The sequence below is a fragment of the Natator depressus genome, chromosome 5 (assembly GCF_965152275.1).
Source record: "Natator depressus isolate rNatDep1 chromosome 5, rNatDep2.hap1, whole genome shotgun sequence".
Taxonomy (NCBI): Eukaryota; Metazoa; Chordata; order Testudines; family Cheloniidae; genus Natator; species Natator depressus.
Window position 1 is genome coordinate 124,699,090 of NC_134238.1, and position 27,461 is coordinate 124,726,550.

General features: G+C 41.5%; 1 protein-coding gene across 3 annotated transcripts in view; it reads left to right on the plus strand.

Moving 5' to 3' along the window:
- Nucleotides 1–27,461, plus strand: part of RNF38 (ring finger protein 38) — a 197,048-nt gene that overhangs the window by 140,404 nt on the left and 29,183 nt on the right. For all 3 annotated transcript variants that reach the window (XM_074953573.1, XM_074953575.1, XM_074953574.1), the window contains 4 exons: nucleotides 8,220–8,413; nucleotides 13,254–13,467; nucleotides 16,668–16,835; nucleotides 26,426–26,596. In XM_074953573.1, coding sequence (XP_074809674.1) covers nucleotides 8,220–8,413; nucleotides 13,254–13,467; nucleotides 16,668–16,835; nucleotides 26,426–26,596 — 747 coding nt within the window. The remainder of the gene's footprint in view (nucleotides 1–8,219; nucleotides 8,414–13,253; nucleotides 13,468–16,667; nucleotides 16,836–26,425; nucleotides 26,597–27,461) is intronic.

Genomic DNA, 27,461 nt, shown 5'->3' on the forward strand with positions numbered 1-27,461 from the left:
CATAGAATCATAGAATATCAGGGTTGGAAGAGACCTCAGGAAGTCATCTAGTCCAACCTCCTGCTCAAAGCAGGACCAATCCCCAATTTTTGCCCCAGATCCCAAATGGCCCCCTCAAGGATTGAACTCACAACCTTGGGTTTAGCAGGCCAATGCTCAAACCACTGAGCTATCCCTCCCCCCGTTCTCTGATTTGAACCACTTTTAAATTCAAGACCAAACTTGGGGGGTCCTTGTGACAACAGGAATTAGGAATCCTGCAGAAGCAATGCCCTTAACCCATGTGGAGAAGGATGTGCATTCCATTGTTCTGTAGTGACCACCTCAGACCAATTAAATATCAGGATTAATAGGCTCTGAAGCAGCCTCATAAAGCCTTTTCTAGCCAGCATAAAGGTTTACATACTGCATGATCTTTACCTAGAATGGGCTATCCAAGAGGAACTCCCTGATAGCAGCCTTCAACTACCTGAAGGGAGGTTCCAAAGAGGATGGAGCTAGGAGCAATGTTTGGCACGCGGCCCGCCAGGGTAAGCCCCCTGGTTGGCCGGGCCAGTTTGTTTACCTGCCGCATCCGCAAGTTCGGCCGATCGTGGCTCCCGCTGGCCGCAGTTTGCCACTCCAGGCCAATTGGGGGCTGCAGGAAGCGGCGCGGGCCAAGGAATGTGCTGGCTGCTGCTTCCCGCAGCCCCCATTGGCCGGGAGCAGCGAACCGCTGCCAGTGGGAGCCGCGATCGGCCGAACCTGTGGATGTGGCAGGTAAACAAACTGGCCCAGGGGGCTTACCCTGGCGGGCCACGTGCCAAATGTTGCCGATCCCTTAGGTAGGCTGTTCTCAGGGGTGACAGATGACAGAACAAGAAGCAATGGTCTCAAGTTGCAGTGGGGGAGGTCTAGGTTGGATATTAGGAAAAGCTATTTCACTAGGAGGGTGGTGAAGCACTGGAATGGGTTCCCTAGGGGAGATGATGGAATCTCCATCCTTAGAGATTTTTAAGGTCCGTCTTGACAAAACCCTGGCCGGGATAATTTATTTGGGGTTGGTCCTGCTTTGAGCAGGGACTTGGACTAAAGACCTCCTGAGGTTTTTTCCAACCCTAGTCTTCTGATTCTTCTGTGATTAAAATCTACCTTTTATGGTTGTTAAATTTATTTCTTGTTTATAATATAACCCAGTTTGTGCAATACATAATTGGGGGGTGAGGGTGGTAAGAGGGTGTGCATACCTCCCTCCACGTTGAGAGAGGAGGCGGATTTCATAATATACCTTTGGGTCTGCACTCCAAGGGAGGTGGGCACCTGAGTGGTGGGGCAAGTCTCTTAAGCTGAGTCCTCTCAGAGCTGATCTCAGTGTTTGTGGTGTTCTGCAGTTGAGTGTGTCCCTGCCTGTGGGGGGGGGACCACAGGCTTAAGACCCTGGCTCAGCAAGACAGGTTAAAGGGGGCCCATGCTGGCAGAATAGGTGGGCTCAGTGGTATCTCAGCACATCAGGTGGCATCTTGAAGAGGGGCAACCCATCACACCTTCCTTAAAAAAAAAAACTGATAAAAAGAAAACTTGGGTAAAATTGAAGGAAAGGGGACAGAGGAAGGACAGGAAAGAGGGTAGCTTTAATATTTTGCTGGCTAGTAAGGCAGGTACCAGGTCATTGGTTATTTCAGTAGTTTGATATGATCAGCTTTTCCTCACTGCTGTGCCCCAAACATCCAGATAATGTTAAAACTTCTTAAAGGAGCTCTGTTTACAGTATTGCCATGTGATGTTGGATGTCTGCAAACACAAGACTCTTGCTGTGTTAACTTTGTCTGCCTGGAGTAGTGAGATCTTTAAATTCAGATTTAGTGCTTCTAATTTTGTACAGAAAAATCTGAATTTGGAATATTTAGCTGTTAATTTCTTAAAAGCATCTGGTTGCTTATAAATCTTCATAAACTTTATTTTTTTAGTCGCTGATCCAGATTGCAATTTAATTTAATTACCAAGACCTGCTAGGTTATGTGTTCTGGTGGTGTGGTGCACGCTATGGCTGTGCTGTAAGACTATGAAGTACAAGTATCTTCAGCTGTGCAAAAACTGACATAAATCAGTTTTATTTTGTAAAACTCCATCCTTCTTCTGAATGAATAATTCTTTGTGGAGAATAAAATAAATATTACACTATATTTTTTGTGATTATGTTGGTGTCTAATATAGAAGTAGTAGTTTTATGTAGTTTGATAGCACTGAATTTGCAGGAGGAGGAAGATTCAGGATCTGTTTTAATCTAAGATGTGGGGTACATTTCTTTTAAAATAAACTGAAAATTTTGTAAAATACAAAACCTTATATTAAGGTGACACTTGCTAAACCCCATTGCCCTGCTCATAATTGACAAAGATGTCAGCATCCGTGTTGCTGTCCTGTCAGTAGCATTTTTGGCTCCTGTTGGTCTGAGAGATGAGCAGTACTCCATGAGCAGCAACAACAGATATCTGCTCAAGTAGAAAATCCATGTATTCCAAGGCATTGGGGTTTCACGGCAGGTTTCCCACAGTTTTTGCTATGTTTTATACGAGCTAAGCCAGGGGTGGCCAAACTTACTGACCCTCTGAACTGCATATGACAATCTTCAGAAGTTTGAGAGCCTGGGTGTGCCTGCTGCGGTTCGGGGCTTCTGCCCCACAGGAGGCATCTGTGGGGCTCGGGGCTTCAGTCCTGCTCCTGCTGAAGCCCCAAGCCCTGGCAGGCGCACCCCATGAGGCTAAAGCCCTGAGACACCCCCCCACCCCCTGCTGGGTAGAAACCAGTACCCCACCACCTTGCTGCAAGGCAGAGGTCCCGAGCTCTGTCTCTTCTCCCCCTCCCCATCTCAATCTGGTAGGTGGGGAATGGGGGGGAGTGGAGGGGGTTCCGGGAGCTGCACTTTAACTGTAAAAGAGCCATATGTGGCTCACGAGCCGCAGTTTGACTACCCCATAGCTTATGCATTCATTTAAAAATTTGTAATTTCTGATTGTAATGTCAGGATACAAATCAATGCAGTATTGTCCTGAGTCTGCAGGCTGAAAATGAGGTACAGATGTCTCAATTTAATTCAGTTTAACTGGTTGTCAGAAGATCATAATCAGATTCAAAGTTCAACATAGTTTTGAACGCTTTCATGTCATGTTTTCCTGTAGGAGAAACACCTAGCTCTAATGGTCTTTATCCATTAAACCTGGACATACCTGTCACATCTTTGATTCCTTTTATTTGAAAGATCTTTCTTTAGGAAGAGGTTTCAAATTTTGAATGTATAAATATTTATTTATTTGGAGGCATTACAGTGCTTAAAAACTAAGGTAAAATGATATTCTGCTGTATGTCATCAGTTTCTTTAAAAAACGGTCATGGGACTCTGTGAATTTGTGTACAGAATTGTATAAACTATATTCAGAAACATTTATTCCATCTCTAGTCTGTCTGCATGCCAGTGCAGGCCTAAAAAAAAGTACACTCATTGGACTCAGGTGGGCTCTGACCCCATGACATCTTGCAGCCTAATCAAGGATTGTGCCCCTAAACCTACAAACCGGATAAGTGTTGTCCAAAAGCAACAATCAGTCTCTTCTGTTGGGTATTGCCTCCCTCCTTTACTGCTGTCAGGAATTCACTCCCAGCTTTTCAGCCTCCTTTAGTCACATGGCCTGGAGAAGGGTCTATGTTGATCTAGTTCCCTCCACCTGGGGTCCCTTACTGTCTTATTCTGTGGGCATTTGGAGATGGCTCCCTTCTGCCTCCTAGCAGTGTCTGGGATCATTGCTTTAAGAACCCTCTTAGGCTGGCTCAACTGCAGCTCTGTCACCCATCTGCTCTGGGATGCAAAGCATTTATCTCAGTGGTTCATTCATTGACTCTTCATGCTGCCAGCTCCGTTATTGAGACACAGGGGTAACAGATCCAGTGCATAAGTGCACCCTGGGGTGACTAAATTATCGACGTTTCAGTGATTCTCAATAGCATGTGGTGCAGTGCAGGTTTAGGGGATGGAGGGAGGGAAACAAATGGACTTTCCCTGCCATCCCCATTCTCTCTTGCAGCAAGTAAATCTGAAGCCTCATTTCGCTGACACTAACTAAAATTGAAACCAAAGATCTTGTGGAGGACTGCAGGGTAGACTCAGCTCACACTCCCAGAAGCCAGGCCTGAGGGTTGTGGTGCAGGGTTTCCCTTCTGGGTAAATCTGCAGGACCCAGCTCTGCCGGTATGTGCAGGAGATCAGGGAGGGTGAGGCATCATGGACCTCGTCTAAGTTTTGTAACATTTTCAAGCTGCGTCACCTGGCGCACACAACTACTAAGATACAGAAAGCTCCACATAACCTTTACAACTTAAGGGGGAAAGGAGGCTACATCAAACGTTATGACAATATTATTGTCTTGGTAAAAACTTCTGCTTTTATAAAAAGCCTAAACTAGCAACTTATCCTTTCTCATAAGAGCGCAAAGATGAGCAGCGTTAACATGAAATTATTCAGAATGGCTGTAAAAAGTATTCAAAAGCGTAACAAATGGTCTCGTCAACAATGTATCAGGATTTCACGCCAATTCATACTAAATAGTATAAGAGAAGAACACATTTTACAAACGGGTTTAATTCTTTGCTCAGTAGTGACATGGCTCACTACTGGTGTCTCTACATGATAAGGTATCATAGTGCACAGCTACAAGGAAAGGGCTATAGATTGGCTGGGGGAACGTTAATTGTGAATTTCCTGACTCTTGTGGATTTAATTTCAACCCTAATTCTGCCTTGGCACTAAACTTCATCATCTTTCAGTAGTAACATGGGATGTCTATCATGAAGTCTTTCTGGCATTGGTGCTTTGACGTATGAAATGTTCTATGTTTTGTGCAGATGTTGCTTGCTCTTCTAGAAATTCATGTTTGAATCAATGTCATCTTTTAGTTCCTGGCTTTTGTCATGTCAATTTTTAATTTACGTAATAAAAATAAACTGGATCTTCCACAGCTATCAGGCCCTCATCATTCTGTTCTTGCTGCTTGTTTGGCAGCAGTAAAATCAGACAACACAGAATGGCCTGTCAGCAAAGGAGGTAGTCCAAGGACGCTGAGCTGGCCTGTTGAATATTGGCATGAAATTTGAGGAGATGTAAATGTTGCAACAAATGACATACTGTATAAATATAGCAATGCATTTGCCAACTTAGGGTTTTATAGACTTCAAAATTATACTGTTTGTGATAGGCTCTGCCATGAGTTCAGTGTAATTGAAATGTAAATAGATCTTAATTTGTATGGGATTTGTTTCTGCCACTAATTCCATGTTACTTTTTGCAATATGCTCTTGTAACCCTGTTACAATCATCTTATGAGAATTGGTTTCTTAATTAAAGCCAAGAAAAAGTACCAATTTTTTTTCTTAATGACACTAATTTATGAAGAAGTTAGGATTTAGCTTTAGGTCATTTTTTTTTTTCCAGTTCAGAGAAACATAATTAGGTTTTAAACGCATGCTTTTATATGTAGTTCAGAAAATGATTTTATTGTTGTTTTCTTTCTAATGGCGGACAAGTTGGGATGGAAATACTGTTGCTTAACATAGAAGGCAGTTAGCACATATTATGGAGTTTGGAGTAGATGTACTAAATAGTAATTTGGAATGATGAAGGGTAACCGCCTAGCAGCTTGTTAGTTTGATACATCTCTGCCATCTCCTATGAACTCATGAGCTGTTTTGTGTTTGGAGTGCATTTCTTCAGAGACAAAATAATCAAAAGAACTAGTGTTCCAGGATAAATATGCTTTTCTGGACATTTGGTAGGGGGCCGGGTAGGGGTATTTAAGAGTAAATTTAGTGCTAAGGAAAGGTGCCAGACACATGCCATTACCAGTCAAAGTTGGTTAGCCAAACAATAGCTTGAAAACTCCTCTCTCTCACCAACAGAGATTAATACAATGAATACCTGTTACCATTCACTAGACTTTGCCCCCTCTGCCAGCTCACTGAACCCTTTTGTCTCATCCTCCCATCTGTACCTGTTTATTTTCATATGGTTCTCTATAGCCTCCAAGTGTGCCTGGCCTTTTTGCCCTATTTACCTGTCGGTTCATATATCTCTCGGGATCTGACCCACTCACCTGAAGCATACAAGTTCCTGTTTCCAAGACTGTCTTTGAAAACTCTCATTTTGGCCATCAACCATAGAACCCTGCCTTCGTGGCTTACCTCATTCTTCACAACACGTTAAACATCAATTTAAAAATCAAAGTAGGCACTTGAAGCATGTCAAAGGTACTGCTCAGGTACTGCTTACTATGCTTTTATGCTGCACCCTTTTCTCCTTTCTTACCACGAGTAAAGGTAGGCTGTTGGTGGTCTGATCTGGAAGAGGGTTTTGAATGTACAGTGTTGAGGGAGATCAAAGAAGCAACTAACTCAGTGAAATGGTAATAATGGGAAACTTCAATTACCAGTATCCAAACTTTTAAACCATCACAATGGGGCAACATTTAGGGAAATGGTTGCTTGATTTACTAGGTTTCAGAGTAGCAGCCGTGTTAGTCTGTATACGCAAAAAGAAAAGGAGTACTTGTGGCACCTTAGAGACTAACCAATTTATTTGAGCATAAGCTTTCGAGAGCTACAGCTCACTTCATCGGATGAAGTGAGCTGTAGCTCACGAAAGCTTATGCTCAAATAAATTGGTTAGTCTCTAAGGTGCCACAAGTACTCCATTTCTTTTTGATTTACTAGAGTACTACTTGGAATACCTAGTCCTAAAGCACACAAGAGGAAAGGTTTTTCTTGACTTATTCCTAACTGAGATACAGGAGTTGGTCAAAAAAGTAATTACAGCTTAACAGCTATTGGTGATTATAATTTAAGTACTGCATCCTCAGGGAGGAATTTCATATAAAAAATAAACCTGTCACTATGCACTTAGCTTTAGAAAGGGAGATTGGGGGAAAAAGGGAGCTGATCAAAAAGGTCCTAAAGTAAAAACTTAGGAAAGTAAAATCCTTAGCCTAAAATAGATACAAAGACTGTGCATATCCCTAAACTGAAAAGGAAACAGGAAGGTAAAAGAGATGTGGTTAATTGTCAGAGATGAAGAGAGTATTCAAGCCAAACCAGTATTCTTCCGAAAATGGAAATGCAACATTAGTGAAACTAATAAAAATAACATAAACAACGGCAGATGAAATATATACATATGTATATTTTATGAAGACAGGGATTTTTGAAGAGTAAATAGTCACAGAGAGAGACAATAAATGTTTTAAATATATGTGAAGCAGAAAGCTTGCAAAGGAATGAGTAGGTCAACTGGATTATCAGAGAGTAAAAAGAGAAATTGAGGCAGACAAGGCCATAGCAGAGAAGCTGAATTTTCTCTGCATCAGTTGCCTTTCCACAGAAGATGCTGGGAGATAATTACCCAATACCTATTCTGTCAGGTAATAAAATTTAAGGTGGTGTCAACACAGGTGGTACTGGAGCAATTTGGCCTCCTGTAGTCAATTAGAATTCTTTGTGTCAGCAAATTTTAGGTGGTCAGATCAGGAAAAAGGTATCCAACCAGATAACTTTTTAAAGTAAAAATTACATTGATTTAGCTGATGCTTTTGTCAACTTTTTTTTACACTTGTTAATTGCCAGTCTTGTGCTAACAAGTTAAAGGACAAGAGACGGATCTGAGCTGAGTTAGCAAAACTAAAATTGGCTGCAATACAAATCAGATGTCTAATAAGCTGTATAGTGAGCATCCTCCTGGTGGATATGGGGTGCACATGCTGAGCTAGAACTCCATATGGCGGACTGTTTAATGATTGACAAATATGGATCCTATTAGCATGAAATTGGTGCTTAGCCAGCAACATTTTTTGAAGATCCCATACATTTTAAAAAAAAACAAACCCTCACTCTCTTGAAACAAACATTTTTTAGCTTTGTATCTCTGGCAACTTTGTTTCTGCCTCAACATGAGAATTTTTAAAATATTGCGCTGAATTCTGTACTAAAAATGTATTTGTGATGGGGAAGCCATAAAATAATTGTAGAATCCATTGCCTTCATGATGTGATAACTAGAGATTTAACTTCATGCGGTATTTTGTTTTGAATGTATATGGTCTACTTCAATTTTTTCCTCCACAGATGTAAACTGCAGTAATAATACAAAACAGTGTGTGTGGGGTATGACTCACTCAGGTGCATTTATTTTTTGCCTTTGCATAGAGTGAAGACAGTCCGAGTCCTAAGAGACAACGCCTTTCTCATTCAGTCTTTGACTATACAGCAGCATCACCAGCCCCATCACCGCCAATGCGACCATGGGAGATGACATCAAATAGGCAGCCTCCTTCAGCTCGACCCAACCAACATCACTTCTCAGGGGAACGATGCAACACACCTGCACGCAACAGGAGGAGGTAAATGGCTTAGTCAGGTTGTGGAGTGGTTTCTTGCTAGCCTGTCTGCTGATTCAGGCGAGACCTTTTTCAAGGCAGCAGGGATTCATTAGCATTAGAAGTGAAGTACTCCTAGCAGAAGACTGCTAGTTATACAACACTATATGATAAATATTAATTTTGAAAAATTTGTTGATAAATATTTGCTATTATCGCTGCTGAAAACTGGTATTTGGAAGTAATTAATGAGGTCAATGAAGTCTTCCTATAATTTTGTGTGGACATGTACAGTTTGAGAGGGTGGTTGCTCCTTAGCGTTTTCAGTTAGAATCCATTTATTTCTCTAATACTGCACATTACATTAGTGCATTGTACCCATAGACAATGTGTCAGAAAATCAACCAAAAACTAAAGATTCCTATTTCTGGACAGGCTGTTACTACTAGCTGTAGACTAATTATTTTTATAGTGCAATAAACGTGCATGACACTTACACAACTTACAACTTTGTCCTTCCCTAATAAGTGTACAATCTAATTTCAAATGAGAATGATTAAAACTGACAAGATTGATGCAAGTAGTATCATGTGATTACTTAGATGTGTGGTGAATGTATTGCAAGGGTTTACATTTTTATCTTAGTTTAGTTTTGGGCTATGGTTCATAAGCCTCTTTTGAAGCAAAGTTTTTCGAATAAGCTCAATTAGTCATGGAAGAATAGAGTTTTGGGTGGCTATGTTGAACTGGTGCCTGCACCAGTGCGTTGTAAAGCTTAAAAATAAAGACCTCTTCACTATTCTAGTTAATTATCCAAAACACAAGCGTTTGCTCCCTCACAATAGGTTTTGGAACTGTTTTTGTCACCTAACACGAATTTAAAACACATTTCCCTATGTTTGCTTCAGAAAAAAGTGATACTTTACATTCTCCAGCTTTAGGAGAAACCATACATTTTTATGAATGCAAAAACCAGGCTTTTGAGACCAGAAACAGACCCTCTTCTATCCCCAAAGTTAAAAATTGTCAACTGGCATTTTGTTAGTTTACTGAAGCTGTAGCACATTGTTACTTAATTTAAAGAAGTCTTTTAGGGTCACAAATGCTGGAAGCTTCGAGCCACAACTTGCAAAATTATATTTGTTTTCATACAACCAGCAGTCAAAACTAATAATGCAAGTCAATGAGTTGATTTCTTGGATTGTTGCAGAGAGAGGCAATGGGGTCCAGTGGATAGGCAATTGTCTTGTGACTCAGGAGACCTGTATTTTATTTTCAGCTCTTCCACTGACATTCAACTGTGAACCTCTGTTTTACCCTCTTGTCCTCTGTCTTGTCTGTTTAGACTGTGACCTTCTCAGGGCAGGAACTCTTTGTACGGTGCCTTGCACAGTGGGCCTCGAACTTGCTTGGGGTTTCAAGGCACCACTGTAATACAAATAAAAAGTAGATTATTAATAAAATAAGCTCAATAGGCTTTTACATAATTCTGTTTAAAAGTGAAGTTAATTTTCCCTTCTTCTGATGAACTTGCTTCAAGTTTTGTCAGGTTTAGTCTCTGTCACTATGTATATCCATTAATCTGTTACCCAGGTAACAAAACCTGTGTGTGCTCTGACTGGAGACTGTTTTGAAGCTGTCTGTCACCAAATGGCTAGCAAATACATCAGTATTGCCAACACCAAGCATTTAAAAAAAAGTTAGACCCCGGAAAATCTTGATTCAAAATAAGCTCTTTGTTAGTCTGCCTTCTTCCCTCTACAGGATCAAAAATCTGCTGTCATCCCACTTTGTGATTATTTAGGTTCAACATTCACCCTTATGTACACAGTGGATGCAAAGTTGGACTTCCCTCAGCTGCAGGGAAAGGGTCTGCACAGTTTGCTCTCCACTATTTGGGAAGATGGAGCTGCCATGTTTTCCCCATCCGTCCTTTCCTTGCCATACTCCAGCTTCCATCCCCATTCTTCCTGCCTCCCCTGATATGTAACACACCACCTTCCCTCTGCCTTCTCAGTCTTGTACCCTCATGTTCCTCCGCATCTGCTCCATGGCAGTAGCTCTGGTACTCTATTCCCTGATTGAGAACATTTAAAAAGTTACTGGGGGAAAAAAGTACTTATGTGAACAGCTAAATACAGAGAACAGGAATCTCTAGTTACAGACAGCTGTGATTGTTGTTACTGGCTAAGACCTGCATGCATCTGGTTATATTTATTTTTTGCTCCGTTTCCTCAACCTTGTTTCATTTGTTGGTCCACAAGTTATGCCTTGTCTTTTAAGTTTTTAGAGACAGACTGTCATTTACTATTTTTGTCTGTTACCCAGCACAATGGGCCCCAAACTGGTTGAGGCCTGTGAGCACTACTGCAAGTTAAGTGCAAGTTGTGACTACTTTGCATGAGGCATTCCCAGTAATTCCAAGTTAGTCATCTGCTAGAGCTACACATCTGGAGGTTATCTCAAGTTTCACCTAAGGAAAGGGACATTTCTTTGCAATCTGACATGTATCTGATCATCATCTAGGAGAAGTCTGTATTCATCAAGTTCTGTTTTTTCCAGAGTACTACGTTCTGTGCTGCCCATAAATCAGTATATACACAAGTGTTGACAGTTTTTGTTATGCTTTGTTTCCTTCTGGTAATTAACAGAAGTAAAGCTTGACCATTGGCACTACTTGTGGACAGGTAAAGGCAGAACTGAAGCTAAAAATGGTACTGTGTCTAAAGATAAATGGCAGGGGAAGCTAGGGCATCTCTGCTGGGTTTAGTTTTTTCAAAATGTTGAAACTGCCATCAGTGACTTTAACCACTCCAGGAACTTTTCCAAACCCAAGTCCTTCCTTCATATGATGTTACAGTTTTGCACTGATGTTAGCTGAAGATTGGATATGTGCTACTGTAAACAGTCAGATTTATATATGAAGTTTAAAGGTGCATATAAAGGACGTTTAAATCTGAATTCACTAAAACTGAAATCTTGCTGCCTGCATTATTAAATAAAATGTCTGCAGTAAAGTTACAAAAATTATATAGGTCTATCTTATCTGTAATGATGTACAACTGCAAACAAGTGGATTTTAGTAGTAATGCAATTTTTAGACATTTAAAAGCAGTCACTAACATAAAGCATACTTGAATACTTTGGGCAAGTTGATTTATATTGTAACTGACTGTGACATAGTACTGAATGTACACAACCTTAAAGCTAGATTTGTATCTGTGCAGCTTTATTTGATTGTCTTGTGTGACTATGGAAAGCACTGGGGGTAAATCTTTCCAGATGACACCAATAATAGCTATGTCAGCATAACTTTATTATTAGTTATGCAGACATTAACAAACACTATAATAGATTCCTAAAATGGAAGAATACAAGGGAAAAATTTATCTGCTTATAAGACTTAAATCAGCAAAGCTCTCTGATACCATAACACAAGTAAATTGTAAGCAGGGTTGGTAACAACACTTGTTGTTAAGGTTGCCTGACAGTTCCCATTATAAGACACTGTTTTCAGTTGCTTATAACTTTGCCAAACTTTAATAATTTGAGCTGAAATTTTCCATCCTGGGTGTTTTTGTCTCAGGGTGATGGGGGGGGGGGGGGCAGGCATTTCAACCAAAACAGTTTCAGCTGTTTTTGAGAATGTGAGAGTAAAAAACGCTATTTTGCCCATGTTAAAACATCCTGGTGTCTTTTTCTTTGAGAAAAAGTACCCCATGCTTTGCAGCAGAGACTTGAAATTTGGCCAGAGGGTGGCCTATGTCAAATGTGCCTTTTCCAGTTCTTGTGAAAATCTGCCCAAATTATATATGACTTGGAAAAATTGCAGTTTGCATATGCTCTGTAGAGACTTGCTAGAGCATAGCTATTTCCCAAAGATTTCATCTGCAATGAGCATGCTGCAGTGACCAGGCAAGTCACTTAAACTAAGCTTCTTACAAGTAGTCATTAATTGCTCGGTTTCTGGGTACTGACTTCAGACCCTGGCATCTGATTAGCAGAAGGCCTGAGCGCACTTGGTTGCAAATGAAGTCAATAGGAGTGTACTCTGATCACCAAAAGAGCTATGTTATGCTTCTTAATCAGGTCTTAGGTGTCTCAAATTGGGCATCCAAAATGAGTGGATACTTTTTATATTAATCTCTGTCACAGTTCCACATCTGTAAAATCCGGATAATACCACCACCTTAGCTCACAAGGGTAGTGTGAAAATAAATGAAAGTTTGTGAAGCATTCAGCTATACAGTAAGTGCCATAGAAAAAGCTCATGAAGAAATTAATAATTCTATCTTTAGAGTAGGGTTTGAATAGTGTGCAGTAAATAAGGCCTGGGGCCACACACTGAATAATGAGGAGAAAACAAAATATTGAATAGCTGCTCATTTAGTGAGCACCATCCATTCTGGGCGCTGAATGAGTCAGGGCTACTGTAGGGAGAAAAAAAGTATGTGATCATATCCTAGTAGACTGTATCCTCATGCATACATACAATATTGCACAAGCAACCATAATCCTGGCATTTTCTAACTGTTGACTGCTTGACTTGGCAACCTTCATGTTCTTTTAATGTATCTTGTGTATACAATATCTGTATAAAAGTGCTTATGTTAATTTAGCTTGTGCTGTTCTCCTGATTGACATATATTGGTATAGTCACAGTATCCTGAAATAATTGCATCTGTACTAAGGCTTTTATCAGTCTGTCGGTTTAAAAAATAAAATCACATCTCTAGCCGACATAACAATCTTGACGGAACTGTCTAGTATAGACTTGTCCTCAGTATTGGATTATGTATGACATTGTTTAAGAAAGAGGCCTGTGGCAGTTTGTGACATGTCTTCCCATTTAATATGTTCCCAGTCCTCCTGTTAGACGCCAGAGAGCGAGAAGGGATCGCCTGTCTCGACATAATTCCATTAGTCAAGACGAAAACTATCACCATCTCCCCTACGGACAGCAACAAGCAATAGAAGAGCCCCGAGCCTTCCACCCACCGAATGTATCCCCCCGTATGTTGCACCCAGCCGCTCATCCGCCACAGCAGAATGCAGTGATGGTTGACATTCATGAACAGGTGTGAGAATGTTGGGTGAACTCACTAAGGACGCTGATTTCTCTAAGACTTTCAAAAAAATCCAAGTAGTTGGCATTGAAGATAGAACATTGTGGTAACTACTGCTTGCCATTTGTTGTGGCAGTTTCTTTCAAGAGTCATAATGGTGCCCTAGTAACATACAGCAGTGAAAATACCATAAAATATTACTTATAAAAAAAATCAAATAAAGCCTAACAGAGAGTGAAAGTTACCGATTTGGCCAAGGCAGCCATCGGCAAAGGCCTTCAGATCACATTTTTGAAACATAATTTTTCTGCTTCTGAAGTGAATTTAGTTTGAGAGGGGATGTGGTAGTTATGAAGTAGTCATTCATAAACACTGAAATAAAATGCATATCTTTAGCTCTGGGTGCTTTTACAAGATTAAAGTAGACAATATAAAAATAGAATTCACAATGCATATAACTGACTGCCTTCATGTGGATAGGATCTGATAGGTTCCTGTTTTCAGCCCTAAATCTGTTACTCTAACCCTAAGCCCACTCCCTCCCCAAATGCCCTAGAAAGAAGTTAATCTTGCAGCATATCCCAAAAGTTAAGTTTTGTATTGTGAGACCAAGAGGTAGAGCAGTTTCCAGAATCAAGGACCCTTTGGAGAAAATGTCCCACTCGCATAGCCCCACCCTCTTCACATCAAAGGGCCTATAGCCCAAGTGCATTTCTTGACTGCAACTACATAGCATCACGTGGGGAGGGAGTTGGCCTGTCAGGTAGCCAGGTCGTAAACTGTTTAGAGCTTTACGTTAAAATTAACACTTTAAAACCTTGCCTGTAAACTAATGTGGTCAGTGCAGATAATGGATTGCTGTGCAAAGTTCTCCTCAAATAAGCAGACATCTGCATAGTGCACCTGTGAACTTTGAGTGTACAAGTTTAAGCTAACAGTCCTTCTGGCCTTCTTAGAATTTTCCCTTATGTCTGAAAAGTGATCAATTTGCTGGAGCACCTCAAAATGAACACCAAATTTGTCCTCCCACTCGGGATGATGAGATTACATCAGGACATGTCTGGGGGAAAACAGGTCCAACAGCACTGCTTCTGTGCCCTCTGTGCATCTTTTTGACCGGTGTGCCAATGTTGCCAAGGTCTAGTCGCCATGGTTACTTGTGGGTCTTTCATGCTGGTCCTTGACACTGACTACTTCCGGGAAGGGATCACTTTCTCCTGGATGCTGTGGTTGGTCTGCTCCATGAGAGAAGTAGTCCTCTCCTGACTCACATCTGGCACTGCCGTCAGTGCCTAGCAGGCATTGCCTAGAAACCTCTGCTAACCCTGCTACAAAAAGTCCAGAGCTAAGTCAAAGGCCACTTAGACTATCTCCCCACAATGTTTCTCTCATAGAGGTATGCAAGACCGAAGGTTGGAATTCTATTCAATCATCTGTGTAGTGATACTCGTTTGGTTCTGTAGCAGATCAGGAGAGCTGTTGTCTTTAATTTATATTAGGGCTATCAATTAATTACAGTTAACTCAAGCGGTTAACTCAAAACAAATTAACTTGATTAAAAAAAAATTGTGATTAATTGCAGCTTTAATTGCACTGTTAAACAATAATAGTATACCCATTTAAATTTATTATAAATATTTTTGGATGTTTTTCTACATTTTCAAATGTATTGATTTTCAGTTATGCTAATGAAGCATGAAAGGGCATACAAATGTTTAGCATATCTGGCATGTAAATACCTTGCAACGCTGGCTACAAGAGTGCCGTGTGAAAGCCTGTTCTCACTTTCAGGTGATGTAAATAAGAAGTAGGCAGCACTATTTTCCGTAAATGTAAACAGACTTGTTGTCTTAGTGATTAGCTGAACAAGAAATAGGACTGAGTGGACTTGTAGGCTCTGAAGTTTCAGTGATTTGTTGTTGAGTTCAGTTATGTTAAAAAAAAAAAAATTCTACATTTGTAAGTTGTACTATCTTGATAGAGATTTCACTACTGTACTTGTATGAGATGAACTGAAAAATACTATTTCTTTTTTACAGTGCAAATATTTGTAATAAAAAATAATATAAAGTGAGCACTGTACTTGTATTCTGTGTTGTGATTGAAATCAATATATTTGGAAAATGTAGAAAACATCCAAAAATATTTAAATGGTATTCTGTTATTGTTTAACATTGTGATTAAAACTGGGATTAATTGTGATTATTTTTTTAATCTTGCAATTAATCGCGATTTATTTTTTAAATAATTTGACAGCCCTAATTTATATTTATTTCCACCTGTGTACTGGTTTGTTCCTGCTTGTTAATTCCCCAAGAGCGGGATCCAGACAAGCAATTCATGAAGGAAGAAGGGTTTTTCAAGATAATTGCCTTTTATGGTCCACACTCCTTGTCTCTAATTCTTTGGAGTCTTTACTGGAGATTTCTGATATAGTGGAAGAAACCAAGCAGTGGTTGGGGCCCTCTGTCTTTTAGACCCTCGGGTTTGAATGTTGAGTTCTAGTAGATGTTGCTAATTCCCAGCCCTGGGCATTTTCAGACCAGGAGTGTGGGTCCTTATTGGCAGTTACCTCAGAGCACCACAATTACAGGTATGTAACCTTTCCCTTTCCAGCTTTTAAATTAGACTTTGGTTTTATCCACTGTTCTATTACGTTTATTTTAGACATTGCTTGAGCTTTCACCTTAGAGTGGGAATATGCAGAGATGGTTATCTTGGGAGAAAAAAAATTATCTGCATTTTTTTTTTTTCTTCAGTATCTCTGTGGAAAATCATTTAGACACTCTTCCCATCAGAGTTTGGAAGATTGTTTAGCTACTTGTACATTTTTCCTTCTGATTTTAATTCGGTTTTATGTGGGAGTTTCTGCCTCCTTTTTGAAAGGAACTAATCTGAACACATGAAGGGGCCCTACAGAACCTGAGATATACTGTTTGTGTCTTGGAGGATTTAATGTTTTGAGTTGAGAGTCCCCTCCCTGGCATTGTTCAGGAAGCAGTGATGTAAGCTCAGTAATCTGTTGAGGAGGATATTTTTTAAGAACAGGAATTACAGGTTTGTAACTTTCTTTTATACCCTCAGTGTAAAATGTGATTTTTCTGGTATTTAGGTGAAAGTTTGCCATTTTTAAATGGCAAACCATAACTGTTCAGAACCCTCTGAATTGTGTAAAGTAACAAAATTACTGAAAATTGTTTGTTTCAATGCAGATCCACCAGGGCACAGTCCCTGTCTCCTACACAGTAACAACGGTGGCACCACATGGGATTCCGCTCTGCACAGGCCAGCACATACCAGCTTGTAACACACAGCAGGTCCCAGGATGTTCTGTGGTTTTCAGTGGACAGCACCTTCCCGTCTGCAGTGTGCCTCCTCCAGTAAGTAGGTTTATCTAATGACCCAAGCTTTCATCTTGTGTGGGTTTCATCAGTGTGTGCGGTGGGCAGCCTGGAGCTTCACAGCTAATGTGGTTTTTCAGTTTGCATCAGAGAAATCCACTCGTCACTGGGGCAAAGTGTGGGTGTATAAGCAGACCTTTTAGCTTGATGTAAGGTTGCGTGTTTTATGCTTATGTACTTTTTTTCATAGTGGTGTAGTATTCTTATATTAACATGTTTTAACTAAAGTCAGAACTAGCTTAGGCTCCAGTCTCTGGACACTCATCCATAGCTTCACAAAACAAGTTCAAAAATTTGGAGGCAAGGGTTTTTAAAGTTAATCGAATAGTAGGAAGCCCACTAAAATAATTGACAGGGTGTAAGAAGCCCCCTCCCCTCAGAGGGTGTGCGCGCATATACAAAATCAGCCCTTCCAGCTACATCTCTAAAATCAATAATTTGTGTAAATATTAGCAAGATTTAAAAAAAAAAGACTAAGACAGGCCAAAAGAGATCTCAATTATTTGGAAACACATTAACAAAGAAACTGTCAAAACATCCTTGTTTATCTAATAACCCTGTATCTCCCACATTGCTGGGAGCAGAATAACTGACTTGCCGGGATAACTCTTTCCTGTCTCAGACCTGAAATAGTACGAAGAGTTCATCCAGATACCAGATGGGGATAATACCATCCAGCTACGTTACATGCGTACCATCTTGCTGTCAGAGAGAGAAATATCATTATGTAAGTGCTGACAGTGCACTCAGTACTGTACAAGTAACAAATTAAGTAGATGCCGCCCTGAGGAGCTCACACAATCCAGAAAACTGCCTTTTCATATGTGTTTTAAATAAGATGATAATGGAAAGTAACCATACGTTGAGTTTACAGCCCAGTAATCATTTGGGACATATAGACTGGAAAGACACCTTTTGTGTGTGCAGGGCTGCATTATAAGGGCTGCATTTCTCTCAGTAGCAATTCTTCTGTACCAGTCACACTACTGAGTGCTTCTCTAGCCCCCACTTCTGTACTGATTCATTTTTTTTCTACACAGTTAACTTTGCTTTGTTTCGCAGTTCTAGAAATTATGAAAATGGGGTGACTTAACGTCGTGGTTTAGGGTGTGAACTAACATTGTGTTAAGAACCTTAATTTCCTGAGTAAAGCGCTTTCCTGACTTCAGCGTTGATTTCTCAACTTAGCAATGCATAAATAAACCTTTGTATATGTAATATTTTTATGAAGTGTATATGCAGAAGCATATATACAGAAGCATATCAGTCCATTTTGCAACATTTTTTTAACATATGAACGTTGACAGCCCCAATTCACACTAGTATAACTTTTTTTTTTCTTCCTTTTCAAACAGAATATTCATTCCCTTTCCAGCTCCTGTGTGCTTCAGGGGCTGTTTGAGCAGTGAAAATTGCTCATATAATTTGTAAAAAATTATGGGTTTGATTCTCATTTACACTAAAGACACTCTACATTGTAAATTACATTCACAGCTATTTCAAGACCCTTTACGCTGCCAGAGCAATCTATTTCAGAAGCTGCTGATGCATCTAAGTTGATGGACCAGGGACAGCAGTTTTAATTCACTTTATCCAGACCCCATTCACTCCCCATTGGATATCTTCTACAGCTTTCTGGCATTCTGTAGTTTTCAGATGCCTGTTGGTAGCACTTCGTCTTCATAGTTGTTTCTTTGCTGCGGCACCTCAATCCTATGCAGGGAGTGGGAGCTGTCAAAATTGAGGTAATCTGTTACATGGTCAGAGTACCAGAGAAGCAGAGAGGAGAACTCTCCTGTCTATATAAATTAAGTCACAGTTTTAAGAGCTGCTAAGGAGCAACTGATTGGAGGCGCACACACCTATCTGCCTTCCCATTGAAGCATCTCTGGGTTTTATGCAGTCTCGTAAAACCCATGAAACAGCAGAGGACAAAGAGGGAGAAGTGCAGTTGGAAAGCAGCTACTACAATTAAAACTGCAGAAGAATTAATTTTCAAGGAACCATCCAGAATGTTTCAAAATCTGACCTGGGAGAGCACAGAGAAGAAAATCTTTAATTGAAAAATGCTCAGAGTGGTGTAATCTGATTGGAGAAGCATCTCTATGGTCCCAGTGCACACATTGGGTGGAAGATAATTATATGGGTTTGGAACCATCTTCACTTAAACTGATTGCTGCCTTATCCATGACATTTTGTTACAATACTATTTTATATTCAAAACATAACAAATTTGCCCACAAAACAGTCATAAACATAGTTTAATCTGCTCATGCAAGGGGATAACACATCAGTTTCATCATGTGTATTCAGTTCAGTGAAATCACTATATTAAAAGAATGTAACATTTGCAGGGAAACATGAATGTGAGGAAATAGTTGTCTGCCCATATTCAGCCCTGCCCTCTTGTGCTCATACATTACAGTAATTTTTAATCACATGACAGCATGATATTATTTCCACAAGACTGCTCTCGCTCAGTGCTTATATCTGTGACCAATCAAAACAGATTTTTCACCTTACAATCACAATGTGTTGTCGGTCTCAAATTTCAGCTTTTTAGCTCCACCTGTAGATATTAGAACTGTTCCCAAAAAAGTTGTTGGTTTTTTTTAAATGTTAAGTTGGCTTTTCATTGCCTTCATGTAAGAAATGACAGAACTGTGTTTGCATACATTTTTTTTAAAAATCAGCTTTGGGCAAAGATGAGATCTGGAAAATTTTCAGTCTGTAAAATGAAAGTTTGACAGCTTCTGCAAGGCATTTAACTTGGTACCACGTGGCATTTTGATTAAAAAAAAAGAAAATGATGCAAAATTAACATAGCCAGTTTTTAATCTATTTAATGTGTGCTAACTGAAAGATCTCAAAATGCAATGCAAAGAGGGAATCCTCATAGAGAGCATGTGGTGTTTCTAGTGAGGTCCTGCAGGGATCGGTTCATTGCCCTATGCTATTTAATATTTTTATCAATGACCTAGAACGGAGTGGCCAAACTGGTACTGGCACTCGCCATACTAGTGGCCTACCTACGCAGAGGGGGATATTCCCGTACTTGGATGACTGTCTGGTGAAAGCACCAATACTGCAGACAGCCATAGATACCACCCAACGTATGATAAAACTCTTCACCTCCTTAGGACTTCAAATAAACTTACAAAAGTCCACTCTAACAGCTGTCCAATGCCTGGAATTCATTGGAGCGAACCCCAACTCCCTCAAAGCAACTGCCTCCCTTCCAACAAAACGCTTTCTGACTCTACCACCTTAATCTCAACAGCGCAGAACAGCCTGCAGGTGTCTGCCAGAACTTGCCTGCAACTCCTAGGCCACATGGCCACCACAACCTCTGTCATCCAACATGCAAGGCTACACATGCGGTGCCTTCAAGCCTGGTTACGGACAAATTATGCTCCCCACAGGCACAGCATAAACAAACTCCTCACCATGCCCAGTGCAATCAAGGACTCCCTGCAATGGTGGACCAATCCAGACAACGTCTGCAGGGGTGTGCCGTTTCTGCAGAATCCACCAGTGCTCACCGTCACCATGGACACATCCCTCCTAGGCTGTGGGGGCACATCTACAGACACATTCTGTACAGGCCCCCTGGTCTCCAGCGGAGTCCCAGCTTCATATCAACCTGCTGGAACTACAAGCGGTTCAAAATGCCTGTTCTCATTTTCTACCACTAATCCAAAACAAGACGGTACCGATCCTCACGGACAATGTAGCCAGTATGTTCTACATAAACAGGCAAGGGGGAGCTCAGTCACACTCCCTGTATGTGGAAGCCATGTGTCTTTGGCAATGGTGCATCAAACACAATGTCCATGTTATAGCTGCCAGAACAACACGGCAGAGGACCTTTTATCAAGATCACAAATGGGAGCTGAACACACAGGTCATCAGAGATATTTTCAAGATGAGGGGGTTCCCGATGATAGACTTCTTTGCAACTGCACAAAACTCCAAATGCCCCCAGTTCTGCTCCAGAGCAGGACTAGGTTGACACACTCTGGGTGACACCTTCCTCGTCAAGTGGAGAGCCCCCTTCCTGTATGCCTTCCTGCCCACCTCCCTCCTAGCCCGTGTACTCCACAAGATAAAACAAGACGGATCCAGAATGATCCTAATAGCCCCCACATGGACGCGACAAACGTGGTACCCTTACTTTCTCCACATGTCGGTCTGTCCCCCATGCATGCTCCCATTTCTGCCTCGGCTTCTATCTCAAATAACCTCCGTTACTGCACAAGGTGAGTAGCTTTCTCATCTCTAATGGTGAGAGTAATTAACCATCAGAACAATTTACCAAGAGTCGTAGTTGATTCTCCATCACTGGCAATTTTTAAATCAAGATTGGATGTTTTTCTAAAAGATGGGCTGTAATTCAAATAGGAAGTAATTCAGGGAAGTTCTGCCCTGTATTATACAGGGGGTCAGATCAGAGGGTGGGCTGGGCATGCAGGGTTACACACATACCCATGCCTATATTTCTGCCCAGAGACACCTATCATCAGGGCAGAGGTGATGCATGGGTGAGGCATGCAGGGTCAGCCCTCTTCTCCCCTCCCGAATTTCTGCCCAGCAGGAGTGACAGGACCAGGCCCCGGCTCCCTGACCTGGGGAGGCGGGAGAACCCTGCAGGGAAGTGCTGGCTGATGGGCTGGCACTACAACCCGGGCCTGCGCCAGATGCCCTGCCACTGTGACAAGGAGCAGAACGCTGCCCCCCACCTTGAGTGTGAGGCCGCAGGTACCCCCTCCAGACTCCCCCCAACAGTACCCCTCCGAGTACACACATAGCCTTCCAACCCCCCCCCCTTTGTTTCAGTAAATAGATTGGGATGCTTTGGGGCTAGTTTTTAAAGTGATTTTGGGCTATTAATGCAGTAGAAATCTGGCAACCCTGGTGCCGGTCCCTGAGACACCTGACTCCTCAGAGTGCAGGGCAGAGGCTGGGGGCTGGCTGCTGCTGAGACTCACTGCCAACTTCTCCCCTCCTCAGACAGGCCTGGGCTTAGCAAAACTGCCACGGAGCTTCCCCTGGGTGGGCAGGGCACAGCAGCGGAATGCAGGGCTCCCTGGCCATGCTGCAGAGGAAAGAACACTCGCACCTGCTCTCCTCAGCACCCACAATGCCTCTCCCCTGCTCACCTCTCCTGCACAGCGCTGACTCCTGCCTCCTCCTCCCAGTACACAACTGGCTTTAGCCCTCAGTGCCCCTTGTCTGTCCCCCACCTCCCCTGTGGAGCTGGCTCTAGCCCTCAGTGTTCCACAACAATACAATATTTTTGTATTAATATAATGCATATCAGAAATTTCTGAAATAAACAGCTTTAAAAGTCCGGAATTACTATTTCCTCATTGCCGGAAAACATTGGCCCTAGATATAAGCAACTGGAAAAGGCCTATTAGAATGGAAATGGCCAAGCATCTTTACCTGTAATGGTCACTACACACTCCAGCTTTAATATGTAAATATAATAAAAACACAAAATGAAGTAAAATAGTCTGAAGCGACATGTTTTCTCAGTGTATTGTGAGGTAAGCTATCAAGATATTGTTCTCAATAGTGAATAATAGTGGTTGTGTGTGGATAAGATCAATATTCATAGGTTTTAAGGCCAGAAGGGACCATTATGATGATTTCTTACACAGGATGTTAGACTAGGCCATAGAACTTTACCCAGTAATTCCTGCATCAAGGCTGTAACTTCTGTTTGAGCTTTTCTAAAAGCTTGCAGTAGATATCTAATATTTATTTAAATGTCGTCACTGAAGTCTGTTTTAATATGCTTCAAGAATCTCCACCAATCTGTTGTACCATAGTACTTAATGTTGTAGTATATAAATTAATCTTCGGTTAATTCAGAGAACCAATCCTCAATTTATGGTATACAATAAAATTTCATTTGCAGAATAATAACCTCGTACCACAATATAAGGCTTTGGGCTGCCATGTAAATTGCATTGCAGTAATGATGGTGAATAGTCAAGGACAGTTAATAGTACATTTCAGGGGAAACCAAAATTAAGCTCAAACTAATCTTCTGGAGTATATCAGCCTCTAGTAAACATTGATTTTTGGTGGGTCATGACCTCAGTGATGCCTACACAAAACTTGACAAAGGTTAGGCTGCTAGAGTACAAAGACCACTTCCCATCATGCTGACCACTATTGTCTCATGTTCACTTGTACTCCCCTGTCCCTAGCCATCTGTTTCTTGTCTTATACATAGATTGTAAGCTTCTTGGGGCAGGGACTTGTCTCTTTTGTGTTTGTACAGCACCTAGCATAAAGGGGTCCTGGTCATTGACGAGGGCTTCTGAGCACTATGGTAATACAAATAATTAGTAGTAGTAATAGAGTGAGGTTGATTACACCTCCAGTACTGGCATTTGCTCATAAGCGACATCTCTTTACCACCTGCAGAGTCGGTATTGTCAATATATACAGTGTATTGGGTGTTGACATGACTCCTGGACCTGCAGAGGTGGAAGTGTGTTGGCGGCAATGTACTGAGCCATTGGGGACTGATTCCCTCTAATCAGTAAACAAAGTGCTGTTTGTTTTGCACATATTTGTATTGAGGCAGAACTGTCAGTCACACAGCACTTATTGACTGCTGTACTGAAAACCTGCTTTCCCCCATTCTTAGGTTCTCCTTCATGACCTTGCCTGCACAGAGCCATACTGCAGGAGTTGTGTGCCTCGCCATGGCACCTTTTTAAAAAGCCGCTGGCAGTTCAGGGTGTATATGTGCTCCTTTAACCTTGTATTCTATTGTGCAGGGGTATGAATACTGCATCCCTTTCAAGCTGTCCCTCAGTTCCCCTCTCTACCATCTAGAGCATTCGTAAAATGTTGTAAAAATTGTATGTAAAAGTAGAAGGGTTTTTTTGGTAGTTTTAAAAACTTCCTAGTTTGATTTTATTGCAGTTTTCTTCTTTCTGACGATGGCCCCCATTAACATAACAGCAGAGCACCTCAAATCTTGAATGTATTTATCCTCACAGTACCTCTGTGAAGTAGGGTAGTACGATCATCCCCATTGTGCAGATGGGGAACTGAGCCACAGAGAAGCTAAGTGACATGTCCAAGGTCATGCAGGAAGTCTGCTTCCTGTACATTTCTGAAGTCCCAGACTGTTGCCCTGGTCCCTAACCACCGATCGTCTTTCCTCTGGGACAATGCTTCTTCCAGCAGAAAGACTGGATTTTGTACCCAGCGCTCAAACTGCTTCACTTGACAACATGACGGGTTTCTAGGTCAAGGTTACTTTCTTCTGTTGGAGTGTGAAGAGTCCAGGACCCCTTTCACTAGGAAGTATTATGCTTCTAAGTGCAATTGGTGTTGAAGAGACTTCCTCTTCTTTAATGTCTTGGCAACAGTTTTGACTTAAGAACAGGAGTACTTGTGGCACCTTAGAGACTACCAAATTTATTTGAGCATAAGCTTTTGTGAGCATAAGCTTTCGTGAGCTACAGCTCACTTCATCGGATTCATCCGATGAAGTGAGCTGTAGCTCACGAAAGCTTATGCTCAAATAAATTTTAGTCTCTAAGGTGCCACAAGTACCCCTTTTCTTTTTGCGGATACAGACTAACATGGCTGCTACTCTGAAACCTGTCAGTTATGACTTTAGTTATGGCTATTTCTGCAAACAATGTTTCTAAGAAAGGGGTGGCTTTTTCCATTCCCTGGCGTAACAAGTTAAAGGATTTTACAGTCATGATGCTTCCCATCTGGAAGCCTTCTGATTCCTGTGACTTGAATTTGGTTTCCACTAAAACTACCAAGAGTCTTTCTGAGTCCATAGGACCTTGCTCTCTCTGCCCCTTTTCCCCTTGTCTTAGGACTGTCTGCTCAACCAGGAGAGTCTTGGAGCTGAATTCTGATGGTTGTCCTACCCTGTATAATCTTCATGTCTGTCTCAAGGCCCGTATTTTTCCAAAGCCCCATAGCCATACTGAGGGAAGTGAAGTCACTTCCCGTGGATATCAAAATTTCTGTCCCTCCTTAGGAAGCCTAGCAGTCCGTGGCCTCTGGAAAGCTAAAGATCAGGCCATCTCAACTGAAGGGCTGTCTTAAATGCATAAGACTGTGCATGTGCTCCTGTTAGAAGCTGGCCTACATCTTGTACCTAATTTCCCAGGGCTCATTCACTAGGGAGTGTGGCTGTTTCAGTGGCAAGTATCCACAATATGCCCTTAATAGAAACCTTGTGGGATTCTCTCTGAAATTCATTCCACGCCTTCACAAATGGGGATTCTCTCAATCCTGTGTCCAGACCAGATGCTTGTTTTGGGAGGGGGCAGTGCTTTGATCGCTTTTCAGTTAGCAGTGCTCCTTAGCCCACCTCCTGATAACGGTCTGAAAAATTCGGGGGAAAAGGAAAACTTTGGACTATTTGTTTTTCCATTTTAAGATGAACTGTAGAGCTGGTTAAACTTTTTCAAATTTAATTCCCATGAAATGTTTTCCTTTCCTCAACCTGCTGCCCTTCTCCTGAGAGCATAGTGTCCTCTAGCATGCCCTGGACAGGCAATTTCAAAGGAGAGAAGAGGGGCTACCTTTTACAGAGCTTAGGGTTTGTTACCTCCACAGAGCCACAATGACATTTTCCTCTCCTATGCTTCAGAAGTTAAGGATTCTAGCGGTAGAGAAGAACTGAGCAATGCTTGGGGTTGGAATATTTATACCTAGAACTTGAGACAAGTTGCTGCTTAACTGTTATAGCTGTCAGAGTAACAGCCGTGTTAGTCTGTATTTGCAAAAAGAAAAGGAGTACTTGTGGCACCTTAGAGACTAACCAATTTATTTGAGCATAAGCTTTCGTGAGCTACAGCTCACTTCATCGGATGCATACCGCAGTATGCATCCGATGAAGTGAGCTGTAGCTCACGAAAGCTTATGCTCAAATAAATTGTTATCGCTGTGTTGATCCCAGGATATTTGAGTGAAGTAATACCTTCTATGGGACCAACTTCTGCTGGTGAGAAAAACAAGCTTTCGAGCTTACACAGAGCTCTTCTTCAAGTGACCTGATGAGAAGCTCTCTGTAAGCTCGAAAGTTTCTCTTTCACCAACAGAAGTTGGTCTAATAAAAGATATTGCTTCACCCATCTTGTCTGTCCCTTAAAATTGTTGTGTAACCATGTAGTTAGGCATGTGGTTCTGAGGAGGCAACACGCATGGAGAATAGAAGCTACTGGGGTAAGTAACCCCTACCCCTTCTTGTATTTCAGTCAGAAGTCCGGTCTGATCCTGCGAGATGCGGAGCACCTTCAACTCCTTATCTTCATCTGAAGTGAAGGGTACTCAGCACCTTTCAGGTTTTGCCTGTGATATCAAAGCTCTGAAATAAATCTCAGTTCTTGAGTGGAAGTATCTCTTTTACCACATTAGGGTTATATAAAAAATCAATGCATTCTGAGGCAAGTGGTACATTTCCTTTGAATGCCACTTCTAGTGAACAACGAAACTACTATAAATTAAAGGAATATTCAGGTTAGAAGAAGAATTGTAAAATTGTAAATGTGGTCTCTTCTTTTCTTTTACAGATGCTTCAGGCATGCTCAGTCCAACACTTACCAGTGCCATACGCAGCATTTCCACCCCTTATTTCTAGTGATCCATTTCTTTTGCATCCTCCTCACCTCTCTCCACACCATCCTCCTCACCTGCCACCGCCAGGCCAGTTCGTTCCCTTCCAAACACAACAGTCACGGTCGGTATGTATCATATTTTACTAACTAACTTTCCTAGAATATTTGCTGTTATCATTCAGCTGGCTTTATGGTAGGGGAAAGTGGGTGCACCTGACACGCAGTAACTCTTACAGGTTTTTGATGCAATGGGAGAGCTTCCCAAGCAAAAGTCCATGGCCCATAAGAATCTCAGATACAAGAAATTACAATCACCTTTGTCTTATTAGTATTTCCCAGGCCACATACTCTCTTGTTCCTCCTTTACTCCTGTCAGGAGAGCCTAAAATAATGTTCACCTTTTTCATAGATTTCCTACTGCTTCTGTAGTTGTTTTTTCTCTCCTGGGCACAGAAGAGAGAGTCTAAGTTGAGCAGTGGTCTTGGCGGAACAAAATCACAGGTTGCTTCCTAGAAAGAAATAGGAGAATGTGAGGAGGAATTTTCCCTTTCTCCTCTCCTTGCCCCCATCCAGTTACCCTAGACAGATTTTTTAAATTGCGAATTTCGACGGAACAAAGGAGAAAAGCATAGTGCCTTGTGTCCTTGAAAATGCATTCCAGAGAACCTAGATATTTTTTGGATATGGTTATGGAGCCCTTCCACTCAGGGAAAGCTTAGTGGAGCGGGTAACAGCTCCGTGATAGGGGTCCATACAGAAGTGGCAATTAGGTGACCTTATTTTACATATTTCACCTAACAAAAAGTGAGACTTTTTAATCCCCGTTTATTAACTCTTTGGAGATGGTGGACAGGCATCTATATCCTCCTAAAGGTTTGTTTGGCTGGCACTTTAGAAGATGCCAATATTTTATTAATACATAAATACAAAAGAGCAGTTTCAGTATGATTAAGTGCTCAGGCCTGTGCATGCCCCTTATGACTGAACCTCT